This window comes from Pundamilia nyererei, unplaced genomic scaffold (assembly GCF_000239375.1).
Source record: "Pundamilia nyererei isolate P.nyererei 1_Seehausen unplaced genomic scaffold, PunNye1.0 scaffold00132, whole genome shotgun sequence".
In the NCBI taxonomy this organism is placed as follows: domain Eukaryota; kingdom Metazoa; phylum Chordata; class Actinopteri; order Cichliformes; family Cichlidae; genus Pundamilia; species Pundamilia nyererei.
Window position 1 is genome coordinate 1,038,760 of NW_005187533.1, and position 15,365 is coordinate 1,054,124.

A 15,365-nucleotide genomic window follows, 5' to 3' on the forward strand; every position below is an offset into this window, starting at 1 on the left:
ATGGTAAGAACAAGATCCGGGCTATCCAGACCTACAACCTGCCCATGATCAGGTACCCTGCTGGGATAATAAGCTAGCCAATGGAGGAGATAGAAGCCATCGACATCAAGACAAGGAAGCTCTTCCCCATGGACGGTTTCACCTCAAGTCCAGCACCTGGAGGCTGTATGCTACACGGAAGGAAGGAGGCCGGGGACTGGTGAGTGTCAGCACCACAGTCCAGGATGAGACAACGAACATCCATTACTACATCAGGAAGATGGCCCTGATCAGGCAGTTCCTGGTTTTAGTTAGCAAGGTAGCTGACTTTGTGTAACTTAGGCTAACGCGTTACGGCGAGCCTTTTCAGTGTCCGTCTAGCTTTAACTTGTTAGCAGGCCACAAACCGTATTAGTGTCTCACTAGCATTAGCTTGTTAGTCAACCTCAGGGTTCGGTTAGCATTAAGTTGCTAACGATATTGGCTAGCAGAATGCAGCTAACATATCACAATGACCTGACTCCCGCTACGACTAGCTTGGATTTAATCCCCACTGCTAGCTCTGACTACGAACAGGCTAATGTGTTGCAATGAGCCTGGTGTAGCCTGGTCTCACCCCCTTTCCGCTAACTATGTCTACAGCTCCTACCCCCGCCAAGGGGTCAGAACCAAAGGCCAAAGAGGCTGCATCCCTCATACAATGTGTATTATCTGTATGGGTGCCAAGCATGCTCAGGCTTCACTGGTGGACCCTCAGGGATGCCCCCATTGTGCGTTTATGCCAGAGAAAGTCCTGGAAAGGAGGCTGAGAGTAGCAGCAATGAACATTTTGGACCCCCACCTGTCGGCTGCTATTGCTACGAGTGACATCCGTCATCGGCGAGCCTCCATGAGCTGGGCGGACATGATGAAAGAATAGTCCCTGCTCATGCCCCCATTGTTCGAGGACTTCCTTGATCAAAACGTGGGCGAGTCGGGTGGCGAGGACGGAGAGGGTGATGCCAACTTCGACCTACTCAACCTAGAGGACATGTATGATAAAGAGGAGCATGACTCCACCTACCCTCCCCAGCAGTCCAGGTCACTGAATGGGGCAGAATTTGCACCCCCGGCGTACAGCAATTTATACAAGGTCTGCAAATGGGCTGCTAGGTATCCCATGGTCAGCCGCCCAGGATATCGAAGGGGCAGGACACAACCTGCATGATGGCAAGAGGCTCCCACCAGCCTCAGTCAGAAATTCTAGAAGACATGGGCTGTCAGCTGGACTCGGGTTCCCTAAATCCAGCCCTCTGGGATGAAATCTGCATGGTTAATGATCTCATCCTTCGCTCCTCCAGGAGAGCAGTCCAAGGTTGTGGGCGTGTAATGGGCCTTGCAGTCTCGGGTGAGAGAGACATGTGTCTAAACCTGTCAGGCTTAGATGATGCTCAGAAGGCTGAGGTCATGGATGCAGCCTATGACCCGACCAAGGGTCTCTTTGGCCCTACCCTGGAGAAAATAAGAGAGACAAGCACCCACAGAAAGCAGGAGGGAAAAGCATTCAATCTCTGCTTGCCCAGAACCCCTAACCCACAACCTCAGCAGGTGCCAAGAGCTGCTTTGCGGCAGCAGCAGTAGCTGTGAGAGGGAGACAGAGTGGGGCCAGAATAGAGAGAGGAGAAGGGAGGCCCTCAATCCGCTTGCTCACCAGGTCAAAGTTGAGAATCCAAGACCTTGGGGCAAGCATTCTGGAAAGAAAATAAAAACAAAAGAAAATCACTGCCATTTCTCCTTGTCCCCAGCTGGGGGAGCGTACGCTCTTTGTGAGGGGGACAGCCCCAACTCCTTCCAGGAGACAAAGGTGACGTCGTCTTTCAGCGGAGGAAAGTTGTGCAGTTTCAACACTGTCTCCGCCTCCTTGGCCTCATAGTCTCGGTGATATCGTGGTACATTTGGAGCTGCTCATGATGAGGGATTTTCAGCAGTGAATTGCCTCTCTGCGGCTCTGCCCTCACCCACATCTCGGTCACAGTGTAAAAATAACACAGTCCTGTGTTGCGGCTCTCGGCCATGGAGGAGCCTGACAGCTCTCGCTGCGGGGGAGCTGTCAGGCTACCTCTGGGGGCAGTATCATCCAGGGGGACTCTGACCATAGACTGTCCCTGTCAGGTTGGGGTGCAACTATGATGGGCAGAGCAGTGAATGGCGTTTGGTCGCGGCGACTGGCTCTGAATCACATAAATCTGCTGGAGCGCAGCGCAGTGCTCTTAGCTTTACAGCATTTTCTGTCATATCTCCGGTGGCAACATGTTTTAGTGAAAACAGACAACTCCATGGTAGTTGCTTTTAAGAACTGCCAGGGCGGTACCCGTTACCGGCAACTACACAGGTTAGCCAGGGAAGCAATTGTGTGGAGCAGCACACAGCTTCTCACCCTTCGAGCAACTCATGTGCCAGGAATTCTAAATAGGGGGGCCGATCTCCTGTCCAGAGGGAATCCACTGTTCGGAGAATGGAGACTTCACCCACAGGTGGTGGAGCAGATATAGATAGATCTCTTTGCCTTGCGAGAAAACATTGTCCACTGTTTTTCTCCCTGTCAGACGCAGATGCCCCACTGGGCGTGGATGAGCTGGCTGATCCTTGGCCAAACACACTACTGTATGCTTTCCTTCCCCTCAGCTTCATCTCCCCAACACTGATCAGAGTGAGGGATCAGGGGCTGTCGCTGATTTTAATAGCCATGAAAAGCAGGCAATCCCTTTTCAGTGTTCAGTGGTGGAGCTGTTGTGTTTTCTTCAGAACATGCTGGACAAAAGGAGAGCTTTTTCCACTATAAAGGTCTGTTTGGCAGCTATCTCAGCCTGCAATGTGGGGTTTGGTGATAAACCTTCCTGTCACCACCTACTTGTATGACGCTTCATGAGGGGTCTGTGTCAAACGCTCCCAGTCTCTAGACCACTGGTCCCTTTATGGGATCTGTCAGTTGGTTTAGACACCCTCTCCCACCACCCCTTTGAGCCTTTTGGGGCAGGGGAGTTGTAGTTTATCTCGTAAGACCGCTGTGCTGTTAGCTCTAACCACAGCTACGCAAGTAAGTGAATTGCAGGCTCTGTCTATCCACCCCTCTTGTTTACAGCTGGCTCCTGTACTCACTAAAGCATGCCTAACCCAGCCTTTGTCCCTAAGGTGATGGAAAGATCATACAGGTGCTCTACAGTAGAGCACCTGTACTTATGTTGACAGGAAAGCTGGATTCAGGAAGGCAGATCAGCTGTTTGTTTCCTGGGCCTCCCCTCACAAGGGCAGGCCCTTACCACGCCAGAGGCTAGCTCATTGTAGAAGCCATACCTCTGGCTTATAGCTGTAAGGGCTCGCAGGCCCCCCCTGGGACACTGAGCTCAGTCTACTAGGTGTGTGGCCACATACTGGGCTTTGTTCAGAGGTGTTAGTCCAGGATATTTGCGCTGCAGCAAGCTGGGCTACACCACACACGTTTGTCCGGTTTTATAGGCTGGATGTAGTGCCCCAGGTTCGACCTGAGATCCTGGAGTTGTACTGGAGCGTAGCTTTGGAAGCTGGCGCAATCTGGGAGGGTGCCATATCTCCCATAGTGAAACACTGAGCTAAGTTAAAAAAAGAATGTTAGGTTATTTAATGTAATCCCTGGTTCTTTGATAACAGAGAGGGGTATTTCGCCAACACTTCCCCCTTGCTTGGGCACAGAAATCTGCTTGGAATGGGACTGGTCGGTCGTGTTAGAAGGAGGGGGTGGAGCCCTGAGCACGGCTCAACAAGTCTTTCATAGACAGACGTGGTGTCATTAAAGCTTCCGTAGTTGGTTAGGTCAGGGTGATTCCCATAGTGAAACACTTCACTCTGTTATCAAAGAACCAGCAATTACATTAAGTGACCCAATATTCTGAGAGCAGAAACAGTCTGTCTTATAGTTCTCAGATGGATGAATGAATGAATGAGCATACACTGTGGAAAAGAGATACCTTATTTTGTATTCTTATGGTGACATTTTATAATCATAACTATCATTGATCAGTCATTCATCATTGTTGAATCTGATGACAGTATAATCTTTGCTTTATATCCATGGTAATCTGAGTAAAGATTAATGTATGCATATTATCATCATTGTAATCAAGTCTCAAATGGTATCCACAGCATTGTATTCACCGTCCAAACTGGAGGGTCCAACAGGACCTTGTTCTAATTCATTTGCAGGCCTACATCAGAACATGCACATAGAGAGTTATGTAAACACGCACGTTCGCTGCACACTTATTTACACAGGGAGGTCGTGTCAGGACATTCTCTAGTTGGACACACAGAACTGCACAACATGACATGTCACACACTTGTTTTTCTCTAAAAGTATCATCTGATGTTTGTATAAGGAGAACTTTGGACTATGGGGAGACTGTTATCATTTCTAGTAAGGTCTAACTGTGTGATGTCTTCATGGGTAATATAAGGATGGGGAACGGTCCACTCTTTGGAGATTGTTGCTGTACATCTGTCTTCCCATACTTCTGTTTCAGAAGTGTGTAATAAAGATCACTATTCTGGCATCTACTGAGACCATGCAGTCGTTTGTCTTCTCCTCAAAACTCGAATCATGACAACACACACACACACACACACACACACACACACACACACACACACATATGTGTGTTTGTGTGTATAAATGTATATCTGTGTGTATGTGAGTGATAAGATTAGAATTACTGAAAAAAATGTAATTGCTAATATTTTTAAAAAATTTGTTAATGATTATATTCCTATATTTTTCTGTCAGCCTCAGTCATAACAGACTCACTGAGAAAGGCTGTAAGATACTCGCCTCAGCAATCAGCTTTACAGCCTCGCACCTGAAAGAGCTGGACCTGAGTTACAATGATCTGCTGGACCAGGGAGTGATGGAACTATCTCAAGCATCGAGGAACCCAAACTGTGGTTTAAAAACACTCAGGTTAATATAATAAATCTCATTTAACTTCAAACCATGTTATCACAGTATATCTAGATTTAGCAATTGCAAAAAAAGGATTAAGTCTGCATTTGTAAAACAGTCTATCTATCTATCTATCTATCTATCTATCTATCTATCTATCTATCTATCTATCTATCTAAAGCTAGAGCACAGCAAAAGGCACTCTACGTGGGACCATGACACACACATGATGCTAGATGTCCAAAGGGAGATTGAAAAAAGACTAATAAAATGGTGCTCAGGTAGAGCTGGGCGATAGAACGATAACGATATGTATTGCGAAATAACTTTTTCTCGATAGAAAAATGAAACTATTGCGATAGACCTCATCTCTCTCTCTCTTATAAAAAATGAATAGCCAATACAAATTAAGTAGCACAGAGCCGAACCAATCACAGCCGCAGTGTCACGTCATGTAACCTGTTATGTACAGCTCAAGTGCCAAGCCGCACATGTGTATTTGTTTGGGAAGCAGCCAGCCGCCATGCAGCCAGGTAATGAAGGAAATGAGTGTGCCGACTAGAGAAAAATCAACCGAGAGCTTAGGTGACCAGGTTACCGAAGAGAACACAGATGACGGTTCCAATGCCGGAGAGATTGTCGAAAGGAAAGGTCAGAGAAGTTCCGTAGTGTGGAGGTATTTCGGCTATTTGAAATCTGACAAAAAACAGAGTAATGCGCACTGTAAATTGTGCCGAAAGCATGTTCCCACAAAGTCTGGAAATACAACAAACCTTTTTTATCACCTGAAGCAGTGCCACCCACTAGAGCACGCTCAATCTCTGACTGAAAGCGCTAATTCGTCATCGAAAACAACCAGGGGAATCCCTGTGAAGCATATGGCAAAGGGGTGTCTTACCATATGAGAAAAAAGCTAAGAGACATAGCAACATAACGAGTGCCATAGCTTACTGTCTTGCTAAAGACATGCTACCAATAAACAAAACACAAAAATGAAGGATTCAAGCAGCTAATTAAGGTAATGGATCCTCGTTACCAACTCCCTGGACATAAACATTTCTCTCAGACAGCGCTTCCAAAGCAATATTATATAAGTTAGTCAATTTTGTCTCTTCTTCTGTAAAATAAACTAAGATTTATTTTTAGAATTAATATTTTGTTTCTAAGTGGAACTGACAATTTAGTAGTCTGTTTTGTTTATTCTATTTTGAAACTGAAATGCTTTAGCGGCTACCTTTTGTGTAGTTTGTAATATTTGCCTTTATTTTGCCTAAACTGAAGCCTCATTTTAAGTACATCTGCCCTGTTGAACTTATTATGGGAAATAAATATTTAAATCAAAACAAGCTGCTGATTATTTCACATTTTACTTGTGAGCAACAGCACATTTAAATCTTACATATATAGTTATTTGGCTTATATCGTGATATATATCATTATCGCCTGAAATGAAAAAAGCATATCGTGATATGAAAAAATCTTATATCGCCCAGCTCTATGCTCAGGCCATGACAGGAAGTGAAAATGTGCCCTGATCATTTAACACACATCTGCTGTTCGATTTTTGTAGGCTGTCATTTTGTAAAATGACGGGAGATGGAGGCTATTCTTTGGTCTTGGCTCTAAACTCAGACCACTGCAGCCTCAAAGATCTGGACCTCAGCTTCAATAACCTCACCAAAGAAGTTGTGAAACTGCTGACTGAAAAACAGAAGGATTTGTGCTGCAGTCTGGAAAATCTCAAGTATGAAAAAAAACTGTTCTGTTTAGAACAGTTTTATATTTTTACAACACTTTATACTGATTTCTGATTCACTTTTATTGTTTTTCATAATCAACAATGTTTGTTTGTCCATCAGTGTGGACCACAATGAAGAATGTTGGGTTGATCTGAAGCTACTGAGACAGTGTAAGAAAATATTTTTTCTTCATGATATTCTACATCTGTGATGTGATTGGAGAAGAATGCGCCCATGCATGCATGCACGTTCATGCACACGTAAATGCGCATGCACACGCACCGTCCAGAACCGTCTCCTCCTGGCGTGTGTTTTAATTAATTTAATTTAATTTTCAGTGTAAATTTTTACAAGCAGGAATGACTTTTTATAGATGGAGGAATAGGGATGGGTACCAGTATCATGGCACCGGTTCTGACATAAACGGTAATAACCAGACCGAAAAGCAATGCACATTTCGGTGCTTTATTTCGGTGCTTTTTTTCCTGAGCTGTGATACACTTTAGATTCTAGCCAATCATTTTACGTTTCCGAGGATAGTAGGCGGGTCCAGGTACGTACGTTCTTTTAGAGCAGAGCTACAGATTAAAAATTCCCAAGGCGAAGCGGTCAAAAGTCTGGCTGTACTTCACAGCAAAAGATGCAAACTCAGCAGCAACAAGTGCTTTAAGGTGATACAGTGCAAAAGACGTCCCCCCTCTAAGCTGATGAAGCCCCTGGCGACGCATGGCGTTTTTTTAAAAGCCGAGAAATGCGCCGTATTTGATAGCTTGCTGCGAGACCTCACACCGTGCACATCTACTGCGGGTGTGGTGCCTGTTATCGGACCCGGAGTTAGCAACATCACCCAAAAACACGAAGAGGAGAGTCCTGGCCCCTAGCCCTGCCAGTGTAGCAGAAATGATGATGGATGATGATGGCAGCAGCAGCCGTTCTTCTCTGCGTGAGTCGCTTAATGTTGTTTGTGTGTAATTTACGTTGAGCATGCTAACCACGTTATTACATTAATGCATGTAAGGTGAACTAGCAAACACCGTCATAGTTACATGCGGCTGTCTTCTTGTTTGATGGCAGGTACTCCCTTCACCCTGGCCAAAAAGGCTAAAATGACCAAAGAAAAAGTGGAAAACAGTTAAACATGAGAGGTTTTTGGATAAAGTTTGTGTTTTTCCAATGCACTGCTTCCAGCCAAGAGTGATACCATATATGCCCCATAGCTGCAGAAAAGGCTAACATTGTTATCTTTTTACAAAAAAAACAGCTGAACATGAGAGGTTTTTGGACCAATTTTTTGTTCTCCATTCTTTAAGCACCGGTTTGAGCACCGTTTAAGCACTGGCACCATTTCAAAAGTACCGGTTTGGCGATACCCATCCCTATGGAGGAACCAATTATTTAATGTCGCTTTATTCTAACACTATGGAGGAGCCTTATAGGAAGACCTATTTGCTTTTTAGTCAGCGATCTGAATGGAGAATAAAGCCTTATGTGGAGTGGAAGACCTATTTGGTTTTGTTAGAAGCAATCTTACTGTATTTGGGGTTTGCTTGTGCGACTCTTTTTACTTGTTTTAACAGCAGGGTGTTTTCCTCAAGTGTCCTCTGTGGTTGTTTATTTCACCTGTTTTGCTTTGAGAGCTTTTATTGCCCTTTGCCTGTCATGTGTAGTCTTTATGTCTGAGAAAACGCAGTCTAAACCTTCAGTATGTCCTTTCATCAAAAGCATTTGTTTCCTGAGAAGCCGGACACCTATGCACGTGTTCGTGTGTGCCCTCAACTGCCCCCACCCAGCTGTCACATTTACTTGTCCGTGTAAAACCAAGTGTTTTTGGGATCTAAATTTCAAAATGTAAGACAAATACAGTATACTGACTTTGATGCCATCTTTAAAACGTAGATGTGTAATTAACAGGCAATATATTATTTAATTTTGTTTTATCAAGCGTGGCAAGTATTTCAGATTTCAGTGTGAATTAATACAAACAGAAATTACTTTTATAGACGCAGAATCAAATTATTTAATGTTGTTTTTTTAGACTCTGCTCTGAAAGGTAAATTTGATTTGTTTTTAACTTAGAGAAACATAGTGTGAATCTTTCTTCTCTTAAAAAAGCTTTTTCACAGGTTTAAACTGTGTGGTCTGTCTTTCTGGGAAAACGCAGGACAACTTGTGAAATGAGAGCATGCACTACCATCCAGAACTCTCAGTTTTGCCCGTCCGTTGTTAGTGAAACTTAATATTTTATGGATCTAAATGTTCAGAGAAAATAGCGATGTACTCAACTATGTGTCTCTTTAGATTGTAGATGCTTATTCTAGGCTACTTTATTTATCTCCCACTGAATATGCTTGTGATATGCTATGTATAAAGGTTCTGAACTTTTCCAAAATGGCGTAGAGCAGTCAATTTTCCCTCCTGTGGCTATGAGCAGTGTGGCTGGTGGAAGTTTTTAGTTTATTTGTGCAACTGAACGTGATTGTGGAAAATTAGTGTACCCCTTGATTTGAGTTTCGTGTTGGATCCCTTTCTTCGATTGGCAATTCTCTTGGAGAAATGAAGACACAGATTAGGGCTTACAAGTTTTGTTCTGCCCCTGGGGTGAGTGAGAATTTGTGCAGCAGATCCCAGCGTGGAAGCTGATGGTCCAGAGTGAGGGACCAAGCAGCCAAGGCAGGACAGGTAAAAATGTCTTCAAAATGAGTTTTCTTTATTTTAACCCTCAAAAAAAAGTTCAGAAAGACAGTTCAAAAATATAATTAGCAGGCCCACAAAAGAGGTCAACTAAATATAACTCTACAAAAAGTAATTTCCAGAAACTTAACCAAACAAAGTGAACCCAACTTAACTCACAAACTGACCTAATCACAAACACAGGAGGGTAGTTTTTATAGTGGTTTGGCCAAACCATTTACACACAACAGGTGAAAACAAAAACAAACACCTAACCATACTAACTAAGCACAGAATAACATAAGTAAACCTAAAACATCCCTGTTTCTGATAAGCACTTGGTTGTTCCTGTTGAGTAGGCATTTTGTTTTCAAAGGCCTTAGCCACACCTTTTGCCCAGACAGGAAACAGCCACCTCTGCAAACCAGGTAAAGCAAAGAAAGAAACCTAATTAATATAACAGAAAACATTTTTAGAAAAACCACACAATGCTATTATGTGCGCGCCTCATAATATCAGTATTAGGTTTAAGCAAAAACATTAATGAATTATATTAGTGAAGCAACTGCAAATCAAACTAATGAAGTGAATGGGCATTGCATATGCAAAAGAGAATTACAACAATCCAATGTGTTCCTCTGCTCCAAGACACCTGCGGTCCTTGATGAGCATGTCTGTTATAGCCTGCCCTTCATAAATATCTGCCTGTTAGATCTGATTTTTCAAACCTTGTTTAAAATGTGAGTTACTTGTTGTCCAATGCAATGTCGCTGATTTAAAAATGTATACATATTTTCAAGGTTTTAGCTGGATGTCAAACATATGAAAGAATCTTAAGCAAAGCGTGCACCAGTGCACCCTAATGTAGTCCATTGAACTGTATGTTAATAAGTACATTAAGTGTACCTCTAACTCTGAAAAGAGTCTGTATCCATAATTTGTGGATCTACTAATTTGTTGTCAATGACACCTTTGTTTTCATGATAAGTTTTACAGATGTTTTACAGATAAAGAAATCCTCGCAAAAGCTAAACAGGTGGTTTTGCTTTTTTACAGCTATCATTTATATTCTTCTGATTTGCATGTGTTTTAGTGTAAATGCATATTTTTGGATGTCCTGAGATATCTTTCAAATCAGGATTTCAGTATATACGCATCTTGAAAAAGCATCCTGTTGTGGGCCTCAGTGCATACAGTTGAGTCTATAATTTGTCTGAAAAAGACAAAGTTTTTGCAGATTTGCCTTTGTACACCATCACGGTGTATTTTTGATTGATTGATTGATTGGTAATTTATTTCAACATGTGAACAATATACAAGTACATTTAGAAAAGAAAATAAGAGAGACAAAAAATACTACACAAATTACATACAAAAAAACATTCTGATCAATTTACATGTTGAAAGGGAGTGGGAAGTATACACTTATTTAATCCCACCCCTTTGCCATAAATTATCAGTTAATATTTAGTCAGCTTCCTTACTGATATAATTTGTAATAAAAATAGTGAACAGATTTCTGATATACTATATACTAGAATATCACATCATGAGTTTTTTGTTTGTTTGTTTGTTTTTAAATAGAGACATTCACTTAATTTAAATATTTTCCTTTTCTTTATAGTTTTTGAACAATTGCCACATGTCTGAAGTTCAGACTTTAGTTAAAGAATTTTTAGAAAAAAATATTTTTAATGAACAATGAAGTAGACAGTTTTCTAGTCCCCCAGTTTTAAGAGTCTCATTGGACAATTACCAGAAAAGCCATGGTTTTTCACCATAACGAAAGTTATGAGGCCCAAAAAGATTTCAGTGCAAGTGAAAGAGGCCACCATAAAAAATAAAATAAAATAAACATATTAAAACTTTAGGAGTATCCAAATTAGACAAATTGATTCATACTTTAAAAGAAATAAATGAACTAGCCAGCTAAGCAACACCAAAATGCTTGAAAGACCACAGAAGACAATTAAAGTGGATGTCATGGCCAGCGGGAGCTGACTGTGTGTTGCGTGAATGATGAACCCAAAACCAGACAACAATGGTTGTGGAAATCAACTTGGATTAACAGAAAGCGAGCCTATATTTGTGGCTGATTACAGGGATACACAAAGCAAGGAAAAGCGAATGGGGAAAAAACTAAACTAAAGCCTAAACTGGAAGAAACTATGACTGACTATGAAACTGTGAAATGAACACGATTCTGCACTGGTGTATGTGAGAAACTGTGAATAACGGAACAGAAACATGAACATGAACATAATCTGAGCAGAACCGTGAACGGTTTAATTCTGACGTGACGTGGAGGGTAAATACACAGACGACCTGAGGATGACTGAACGGAAACACACAGGCTAAATGCACACAAGGGGAAGTGGAAACACATGAGGAGATAGCTGACCCAATAAATCATAATGACACCACAGGGGATGTGTAAACTAAGCACATAGAACATAGAAACAAGACCTTCATAATAACCAGGAAACATGACGGTACGCAGACATGACACAATGTTGACAGCATGAACCACACTGACATGAAACATGACAAGTAAGACACACTAACCAAAAAGGGAGACTTAACACAGGAGGTGATGACGCAACAAATTTTAAATAAACAAGGAGCTATAACTAGGCAACCTAGGACCTTCTGACTGGATGGACTTAACCAAAAACAATGAATAACAAAATACAAGGTAACTCAAATCCAACAGCCACAACAAGAACTTAACATACCTTCAATATACCTAAGAAATCACAAAAATATAACAATAACTCACAATGCTCAGTCACAGACCCAGCACCTGACAGTGGATGATGACAGAATTATTTCCTTAGTTAAGAAAACCAACTTCACTTGACTTGGCTGAGTTGACTTGAATTGGCTGAAAGTCTTTAGACATCATTTGAGTGTGACAAAAACACAACACTATAATGAAGGGCATTGAGAGGAAGCTGCTTGGCCTACAGCTCTTTGTCAGACACCACAGTGTTTTTTTCCGTGTAGCCATTTCTCTTTTTGTCAGGCTTCTAAAAATTATATATAGAAGGGCCTAGTACCAGGTATTACCGCCAAATTGCAAACTCTAAAAGCAGAGTCAAGTCGTCATGGGCCAAGCCAACTAGGTACCAGTGGCAGAGAGTCGTAAAGTAATTCTACAATCAAGAGATGCCTTCATAAATGGAAATACAGGGTTTACAACAAAGTGCAACCAATGGTTACACTCAATAACAGGAAAGTCAAATTAGACATTGCCAGAAAACAATGCACTATGCTTTTCAGATTATAGATACAAAACTGAGCAAATGAGCAGCAACTTAAGGTGGCTACAGTAAAAGCCTGGCAGGGCATCTCAAAAGTGTAAGCACAGCATTTGGTGATGTCTGTGGCTTGTAGACTTTAGGTTTCAACTGACTGCAGAGAATTTTCATCCTAAAATGATTAAAAAAAAATCTTCCATTTAAAATTATCAGAATCATCAGAATCAGAATCAGAATACTTTATTAATCCTGAGGGAAATTAGGGTTACAGCAGGCAGCACGCTAATGGCGCATGCGCACTTACAAAGAAACCTTCTGACCAACTTTACACAAACATTACATTGGGCAGACAAGTCAGAAAGGTAGGCTGATAGGAGAAAACAACGAAAATACACTACATGAGGTAAGAGGAGGAGAAAAAAAACTCCACTCAGACTGAGCTCCTAGTGGGAAAACAGTTTGATAACAGAAAAAACACCTCAGCACAAAAGCACATGACTATCAATACACCATAGAAACACAAGACAAGCAACAGGGGCGGGTAAAGGGTAAGAGAGAGCCGGTGTAGACAGCGCATCCGGTCCTGCAGCATATCTGCGCTGGTCCAGTTGACTGCCATCTTCCCCGGTAGGGCACAAGCATCGAAGGCGTTGGAAAGGGAGGGGGGATGAGTGAGTGCTTATCAGTGTAAGTGTATGTGTGTGCGTGTCCATAGTTCAGCTGAGACAATGTCCTTCGGCCTATCAGGCTAAGTAAACAGTCCTCCAGCCAATCCAGGTGTCCTTGCATGGGACGGGAAGAATAGCCGTAACACAGTCGTTATCAGGGAGTGATTGTTTGGCTCCAGCCTTGGGCCTGCAGCTGGCGCCGTTATGGGGGTCCGCAATCTCGATATTGATTTTGTAAATTTCCATGCGAGCAGTCAGGAGAATTTTCAGGCTGCCCTAACACTCCGACACTGGCCTCTCGATCTCCCGTTGGAGAGCCGCGAGCCTCCCCATGATGGTATCAAACTTCTGTTCCATGGTGTTGTCATTCTTTTGATTCTGAGATCTCACAGCTGCAGTGATCCGTTCCGCGATGTCTTCCAACTGTCACTCATGGGTCCCATTTTGAGCAGGCCTCTCTCTGATGTATCCCCCCATACGCTCAATGTTGTTGCTTTGAGCCTTCACAGCCGATGCAAGCGTCTCCAAGGTGTTGACCATATTACGTTCGTTGTGAGAGGTCGCGCCTCGTCCCATCGCTTCGATTCCAGCGGGCAGCCTTGGGGGGGTTTGAACAGCCGGTTCCGCCCTCTTATTTCTCCGATTATGTCAGGCTGTCTAATTCATGTTGAGCTTCTGAAACTGGAAGACTGTATAAAAATGGCTGTAATTTCTAAACAGTAAATGCAAATGTTTACCAAAACCTTTTTGAATTATCTACCTGATTAAGTTTAATAGTTGCTTCTAGTTTTGTTCTGATCTGAATAAGTGTGTAATTGGTAGTAATTCTTAAAGTTGTGGCCCCAGTACCATAATTTTGACTTTATTTTGTAGCTCGCCGCTTATTCCACATCCTGAATATTTAGAGATAAGCCTCATAATAACTCAGTAATTATGATGAAACAGAACAGAGCAGAACTTAGCTAATATAAACTCAGACAGAAACCACACTGACATGATAATACTGTTACAAATGATTCACTGTTTTTCCTGCACTGATTACAGATGCCTGTGACCTGACACTTGACCCAAACACAGCATCTGTGAGCATTCGTTTAACCGAGGAGAACAGAAAGGCAGAGGCTGTTCCAGAGAACCAACCATATCCTGATCATCCGGAAAGATTTCATGAAGATCAGGTTCTGTGTGAAGAAGGTCTGACAGGTCGCCATTATTGGGAGGTTGAGTATTTTTCTGCAGATATTGCAGTGGCATATAAAAGTATCAACAGGATGCCTGAGTTTTCCTCTTATTCTTCTTCTGACTATGGTTTTGGTGACAATGAAAAGTCTTGGTGCTTTAAAAATCCGGACAATTTTGCTCATAACAAATCATTTGTAAACTTTATTAGAAGTAGAAACTCCGCTGGTGTCATGGGAGTATATCTGGACTGGCCAGCAGGCATTTTGTCCTTTTTTGAAATCTCTCCTGATACAGTTACCCACTTGTACACCGTGCACACAACATTTACTGAACCACTCCACCCTGGTTTTGCTGTTTATTTTAATGGATCAGTTTCCCTCTGTAAAATAAAGTAATTAGACAACTTGGATGAAAGGAAAGAAAAATTATTTTAAACACCAAAGATTGCACACAACATCCTTATAAAAATATATTTAGTTGTCCTAGACTTCAAAACAGTTTTGAACAGTCCCATATCTCATGCATTACATTTTCAAAAAAAAGACGTGTTGCATTTGTGGCAGTAAGTATTGTCAGCACTGACTTAAGTGTAGTGCTTTACACTTATATGTATGTAGGTGTGCATGTGTATGGGCTTCCTGTGTTTCCGAAAAATGTAAAAATGCTGTTTCGTATACCTCAATTTTTTATGTGTTCATTCGATTGATATACTACTTTACTGTACTTTACATTTCTGCACCTTTAGCTTCTGAACTTTATTAAACTGTAAAATTAAATAGTTTCATTTTTTCTTTTGTAACATTTGAAAGGTCCTGTATGAATGCATTTATGATTCCAGTATTCATGCACTTTATACTCACCTCATACATGATTGCAGTGCCCCTTGTTTTAACTAAAAAACAGCAGCTATCATAGA

At 41.9% G+C, this 15,365-nt stretch overlaps 1 protein-coding gene across 1 annotated transcript; it reads left to right on the forward strand.

The window, feature by feature from the left end:
- Positions 1-907: 907 nt before the first annotated feature.
- On the forward strand, positions 908-15,089 carry LOC102206016 (uncharacterized). The gene is made up of 7 exons (XM_013913430.1): positions 908-1,131; positions 1,320-1,453; positions 1,764-1,848; positions 4,775-4,948; positions 6,501-6,674; positions 6,790-6,839; positions 14,312-15,089. Exons 1-7 carry the CDS (start codon positions 908-910, stop codon positions 14,842-14,844), a joined length of 1,374 nt encoding a protein of 457 aa, XP_013768884.1. The 3' UTR covers positions 14,845-15,089.
- Positions 15,090-15,365: the final 276 nt, after the last annotated feature.